Here is a 7,200-nt window from a genome sequence, read left to right as displayed (position 1 = left end):
GAAATTTGAAATAAATAATATACAAAATAATTTCAAATAAAACATATTGATTTAACTGATGATATATATGAAAATGAAAACTTAATATAAATAATGTATATACAAATATGCTAATATATGAAAGTGTTTAAAATAAATAAAATATACAATTTAAAATAGGGTCCTTAAAAGAAACAAATTATATACATAAATAAATTTAAAAGAAAATATATATATATATATACATAAATAGATTTAAAAGAAAATATTTACATAAAATAATATGAAATCAATAATGTGTACTTAGAGTAAAAATAAATTGATATAAGTTAGGTATATGTATGTATAATAGTATTGGGTTAAATATCATATAAATCTTTAAACGTAGAAATATATATAAAAGAAAATTTTAAATAAATAAATTGTAAAAAAATAAAAATAATAAATGAAAGTATAAAATAACAAACTAGGACCATGCAAAATTAATAAAATAATCCAAGATAATATGTTAAAAGATGAATAACAAATAGATTTTAAAAATAAAAGAATTACAAAGAATAAAAACATAAGTGAAATAAAAAATACTCAATTGAAATAAAAATAAAACCAAAGAGACAATTTATAAATAAATAAACTAATAAAATAGAATTAAGGATGAAAACACAACATGCGCTAATGTCCGAGGATTAAAAAAGCAAATGTCCCAAATTCAAAAACGCAACGTTTAGGCGTGGACAAAGTTGAATTAGCACACAAATTCTGGGGGGAAATTAAAAAACAAAGAAAATATGAAGCAGGCCTAATTGAATGCCAACACGAAAGGGAAGGATTAATAGCGCAAATAACCCTCAAAGACCAAAACAAGCGGATCTGGTCGTGTCTAGGTTGGGTCCTCGGGTCATGTCACCTGTGCAACACCGTTTTGAGTCACTGGAATAGGCTTCAAACGGTACTGTTTCACCTCTTTTATAAACAAAAAAAAACCTAAAACACATATGAAATGAAGAAAATAAAAACAACCCAACTCTCTTCTCCGTTCGGTCGACCCAACAGTCCCTTATTCGAACGCCCTTACACCACCGTAAGTGGTGGTTGGCGACACGCAGAGGTACCATGAAGGACCAAACCTCGAGGGTTGTCTGCTTCGGCTTCGAAATCCTATCCTTACTTCGATTGCAACAAAGAAGATGGGCTTCGATCACTAAGGTAAATCCCTCCCTTTTGTTTTTATTTTCACATGCAACAAGATAAAAAATTAAAGGAGAAAAATGAAAGGAAAAAAAAGTAGTCATATTTGAAATGACCTTCAAAAGATCTTGTTTGAATTGATTTTGTTTGTGTGCCTTTTCCGTATTCAGTATGTGTCAAAACTTTACACCGATTCTCTGGCTTTTTATAACCGATTTATAGAATAAAAGAAAAAATATAAATCACGATTTTTTGCTATACTTTGCTGGCCTATTTTCTGTTATTGGTATTGTTTTTGTTGCTTCTTCTCGTAGGTTCTAAGGCCGTACGGAGATGCACGTGGTGGCGGGCGAGGGGTAAGGGCGGAGGCGGCCGTACGAAACTGTTGGCTGCGGCTCAGGGGGTGACCTAGGGTTTCTGCCGAAAATTAGATTGGTGTTTTGGGCCTGGGGTATTTTGGGCTATTTGGGTTAGTCTAGGTCAATAGATTTGGGCTTTATTTTGAGTTTCAATTTGGGTCTCGAGTTTGGGCCATTAGTTTGTAATGATGGACTTATGGATTTTTATTATTTTGGTTTTCTTAATGTTTTTGTTTTCTGTAATGGGCCCGGGAAATTGAGCCTTCTACAAGAATAATATGAATGGATAAAGTTTACTCCCCGTTTATATTTAATGGGCCAGAGGGCAATGGAAGTGATCACTTTGTAGAAAGGTGAGGATGTTTGAGATGTTGGCTTCTATTATTTCGAGGCGAGCTCCAATGCGATGAAGTTGTTCGTCTACAGCTGAAGGTGGTTGCTCTTGGAAAACAGCACGATCAAACAGATTAAAATAATATTTTATTTAATTCTCAAACTAAACTAAAATTTAAAAATAAATAAATAAATAAAAATGTGGGTTGCCTCCCATTAAGCGCTTTTGTTTAACGTCGTTAAGTTGACGACTTGAGTGTTATTCATTTGGTTTCTCAAGAATTAATTCTTCCATTATGTGCACTTGGAATTCCTCCATTAATGGTGGATTAAGGCGTCTCCATTCGGGTTTGCCTTTTCCTCTATCAGAATCCTTAAATGTTTCTGTAACGATTTGAGTTCCAGTTCCAAAACTTACAAAATAGAAGGCAAAAGTTTAGTTTTAAAAGGAGAAAGTTCAAAATATTTACCTTGACTTCTAGGACATTGTAGAGTCCCCAATAGAATAATGGTTTCATGAATCGGTTCTTTGAATGTCATTAATTCCTCTAGTTTATCCATTGTATTCTTACAAAGCACAGTTTGTAACACATCCTATTCATCATACTCACAACGAAATTTCATTAGTGGTTCAATAACATCAACACTAGAAATATTTGACATTGTACTGGGTTGGCCTATCACCTCATAAACATTAAATTTTACCACCTCACCGTCGAATTCCATAGTGAGGGTTCCACTTTGAACATCAATCTTTGTACTGCGGCACTTAGGAATGGTCTCTCGAGTAAAATATCAGAAGCATTTTTTGAGTAGTCATCCTCCATATCGATGATGTAAAAGTCTGCAGGAAAAATTAGCTCATTTACCTTTACGAAGACATCTTCCAACACCTCTTCTGGATATACGCATGACCTATCTGCCAATTAAATAATCACCCCTGTTTCTTTCAAATGACTCATGTTTAGCAATTTAAAAATAGATAAAGGCATTACATTAATAGATGCTCCTAAATCACACATGGCTTTCTTTATGCCAATATTACTTATTTTGCAGGATATAGAAAACATACCTTAGTCCTTACACTTAGGCAGGATTTTTCTTTGTAGCACTATAGAAACATTTTCTCCCACATTCACCCATTCGTTTCCTTGGAGCTTTTTTTTTACCGGTACACAGTTCTTTCAAAAATTTTGCATAGCGTGAAACCTATTTCATTGCATCAAGTAAAGGAATATTAATTTCTATCTTTCGGAATATTTTAAAGATTTTTTTCCTCTCGTTCCTTTTTAACTTAGGTGAGCCTTCCAGGGTATGAGGGAGGTATAACAAATGGTTTATAAGGCGCCGACTCAGTGGGAGCTGCTGGTTCGACTTCCTATTCAGCATCGTGGTCACGACTCGTGCTAGGCACTAGTGTCACGAACTTAGAGTTTTCCTAAGCAATCTGTGCGGCCTTAAGCATTTCTCCACTCAAAAATGCCTAAGTCAGCCTATCTCGCAACAATTGAGGATTCAATGGAACTCCTCTAAAGAACCCACGAAGAACAGCAGAAGAACGAAGTAAGAACGATCTCAAAAGATGAACAAAAGCCACAGAAAAATAAGAACACTTGAGAGAAAAGTTTGAGTGAATGCTCTCAAAATTCTATTAATCAATGAATTAATACAATAAGGGGGAGGGGCCTCTATTTATAGTTGAGCCTTCCCAATATCAACGGTACAGATCGAAATACATCAATGGCTAAGATCTAAAGCTATCAAGATATCAAATCTCTAAGATTACAGAATCGTATCTTCTAAAGATTACATTAAAGTCTAGGATCGCATATCTTTGAAGATCCCCTTCCATATTTGCCAAGCATATCTTTGAAGATTACTTTCTATATTTGCCAAGCTCCGGAGATGGGCTTTCAATCTCTCCAAGCACTGGACCAGTCTGATTAGGCCAAATGACCTCCCTCAAAAGCGATAAATCGCACAAGTCCGTCATGGTTGCAAGTTTCCCTTCACAACCCATGACATTCTCCCCCACTTGTTCTAGCGACGCCCTCGTTGCGTCCCCCTCATGGAACTGGGCTATCTTCTCTTGGAATTGCCACAATGCCTCGGCAGGTTCCCAACTTGCTTCACTGTCAGGTACTCCTTTCTATCGTACCAAGTATTCATGTCGTGGCCGATGATACCTTTGTCTCACCACACGATTTGCCTCAATGTTTTTAACTTCTCGGTCATAAGAGACCTTTACCCCCATTGGTGCTCGTTCCGACTGGCCTCGATTTGGATCCTTTTGATCCCCATGGTATGGCTTGAGCATACTTACATGGAACACTGGGTGGAGCTCCAGCTTTGCTGGCAACTCAAGTTTATAGGCCACCTTGCCTACCCACTTCAAGACTTTAAACGGCCCCTCATACCTTCGCACAAGCCCCTTGTGCAAACCCGTATATCACAACATCAAGTGTAGTTTGGCAAGGACTGAGTCCCCCACCTGAAACTGCACATCCCTTCGATTCTGATCGGCCTACTTCTTGTTGCGCTTACTTGCTTTGTGTAAACAAGCCCTAGCCAAGTCATTCTTTTCTTGCCAATCCTTCGCAAATAGATACGCAGCAGGATTTGGTCCTATATAACGGGTCGCAACAGTGTTGGGTGTGAGTGGCTGTTGGCCCGTCACTATCTCGAACGGACTTTGGTTCGTTGCCCCACTTCGCTACAAGTTGTATGAAAATTGGGTAACATCCAACAACTTGGGCCAATCCCTTTGCGTGGCACTCACATAGTGTCGAAGATATGTCTCCAACAATGCATTCACTCGTTCAGTTTGTCCATCAGTTTGTGGATGCATGCTTGTGGAGAAGTTCAAGTTCGAGCCCATTGACTTGAACAGCTCTGTCCAGAATCGGCCCGTAAATCTCCCATCTCGATCACTGATAATAGACAGTGGCACTCCCCAATATTTTACCATGTGTCTAAGAAATAAGCGAGCTACCTCCTCAGCATGGCAATCTTTGGTAGCAGGAATTAACGTCGCATACTTTGAAAACCTATCTAACACAACAAGAATACTTGCAAATCCGTCAGAATTAGGCAAACCCACAATAAAATCCATGGATACACTCTCCCATGGCCTTTCTGGAATGGGCAAGGGTTGTAGCAAGCCGGCGGGACTCTTTAACTCAACCTTGTCTTGTTGGCATACTAGACAAGTCTTCACATAGGTCTCCACATCTTCACCCATGTGAGGCCAATAGTATCGATCCTCCAAAAGGACCAAGGTACGGTGCATTCCCGAATGGCTCGCCTATCGTGAGTCATGGCATTCTTTCATGACTTCCTTGCGTAATTTCCCATAATGAGGTACATAGAGGCGGTGCCCATAGGTGTATAGTAATTCCCTATCAAGCCAAAATCTCCTCGTTTTCCCCTCATTGGCCAGCTCAACCAAGCTTTTGGCTGTGGGGTCATGGGACAACCCTTCTCGAATACGTTCCAATAGAGACTCGTCGGGTTGACTGATGGCCGCGAATTCCATCTTTCGGCTAAGTGCATCAGCCACTATGTTGGCACTTCCTAGCTTGTATTCCATTGTGAAATCGAACTCCGCTAGAAAAACCTGCCAACGAGCCTGTTTGGGAAACAACTTTTTCTGGGTTAGAAAATAACTGTTGGCAACGTTATCGGTAAGGACCACGAACCTAGAACCCAGTAAGTAATGCCTCCATGTGCGCGATCAGTGCACCACAACGGTCATTTCCTTCTCTTGGACCGTATATCTCTGCTCCGTCTCATTAAGCTTTCGACTTTCGAAAGCAATGGGATGACCCTCTTTCATCAGTACTCCTCCAATGGCGTAATCTGACGCATCTGTGCATACTTTATAAGGCTTCGAGTAATCCGGTAATGCAAGTATGGGCTCACTTGTCATTACTTACTTCAATTGATTGAAGGCCCTCTCACACTGTGGGTTCCAATCCCATACCTTACCCTTTTTCAACATGTCCGTCAAGAGTGCGGTAATTCTAGAGTAACCTTCGATAAAGCGTCTACAGTAGTTTGCCAACCCAAGGAAAAATCTCAACTCTGTCACCTTGGTTGGAGCCTCCCACTCCGCGAGCAAGTCAATTCCCACAATCTGAAGGCTATTTGTGCGGTCGAGCGGAAAAAGCCCAAGAGCTCCCCGCGTGGGGACCACCTACACAGGCATACAGCTGCGCACCAAAATGAAAAGAGTAGTTCTAAAATAAAATGTTGGCCCTATTAGTTGTTATGGGTCACGAGCATGTCCAAGAATCCCCTTCTCTTTCTCTCCTTTGGACTCTGATTCAACAACAAAAAAAAAATGCGCCAAGCGAAAGCTTTGACATCACTCGTGACTCAAGAAGGGAAGAAACTTCACTCGCACAACCAACAAAGAGAAAAGGAGGACTTTTGGCGGATGACGAGGGAAAGTACCTTCAAGCCAAATGAAATTCAACCTGATACGATTGATTCCCTTGCCTCAAAGGTAGAACCTTAGTGTTGGGGCTATGCTATTCCACATCAACAGCAAATGAGAGAGCAATATAAGACAGACAAGAGCCAGACAAAAGATCAAGACAAAGTACTCAAGCAAAAGTAACCGGTAATGGCCCAAACCTTGCTTTCATCCATCCGGATCTTGCCACCTCCCACAATGTGGCCTAGAAATGGCACCTCTCATTGAGCAAAGGTGCATTTCTCCTCTTTAACGAACAACTCATTTTCCCTCAAAGTTTGGAACACCTCCCTCAAATGTTCCACATGTTCATCGAGTGATTTACTGTACACCACAATATCGTTAAGGTAAACAACCACGAAACGATCAAGAAAAGGTTGAAGTACCTTATTCATCAAGGTGCAGAATGTAGCTGGGGCATTCGTGAGTCCGAATGGCATCACCAAAAACTCATACGAGCCATACCGCGTCACATAAGCTGTCTTTGGCTCGTCTCCTTCGGCTATCCAAACTTGATGGTACCTCGATCTCAAGTCCAACTTGGTAAACCATCTCGCACTACCAAGCTGGTCGAACAAGTCTGCAATGAGGGGAATAGGGTACCTATTCCTCACGGTGATCTTGTTTAGGGCCCGATAATCAATACACATCCGTAATGACCCATCATGCTTCTTTTGAAATAGCATTGGTGCACCATACGGAGATTTAGATGGCCTAATGAATCCCGTATCTAAAAGCTCCTTTAACTGTTTCCGTAATTCCTCTAATTCCGGCGGGGACATACAATATGGGGCCCTAGCTGCGGCACCATGTTGGACACCAATTCGATCTTATGATGTAATGCCCCCACGCCCGAAACCGTCG

The 7,200-nt window shown here is 40.1% G+C and overlaps 1 protein-coding gene across 1 annotated transcript; it reads right to left on the bottom strand.

Moving 5' to 3' along the window:
• Positions 1 to 5,790: 5,790 nt before the first annotated feature.
• Positions 5,791 to 6,512, bottom strand: LOC108468431 (uncharacterized mitochondrial protein AtMg00860-like). The gene is made up of 3 exons (XM_017769316.1): positions 6,498 to 6,512; positions 6,338 to 6,391; positions 5,791 to 6,054 (listed from the first exon to the last, which is right to left on the bottom strand). The coding sequence occupies exons 1-3, from the start codon at positions 6,510 to 6,512 to the stop codon at positions 5,791 to 5,793; spliced, it is 333 nt and encodes a 110-aa protein (XP_017624805.1).
• Between the last annotated feature and the right edge of the window lie 688 nt (positions 6,513 to 7,200).

The sequence above is a fragment of the Gossypium arboreum genome, chromosome 8 (genome assembly GCF_025698485.1).
Source record: "Gossypium arboreum isolate Shixiya-1 chromosome 8, ASM2569848v2, whole genome shotgun sequence".
Lineage (NCBI taxonomy): Eukaryota > Viridiplantae > Streptophyta > Magnoliopsida > Malvales > Malvaceae > Gossypium > Gossypium arboreum.
This window is presented reverse-complemented; position numbering and strand designations above follow the sequence as displayed.

Bases quoted from the DNA above. Each gene is read 5' to 3' on its own strand.
- LOC108468431 (XM_017769316.1), bottom strand. The intron at 6,055-6,337 runs GTTGAATTTCAT...ATGCCTGTGTAG, and splicing joins AAGGGAATCAATCGTATCAG to GTGGTCCCCACGCGGGGAGC.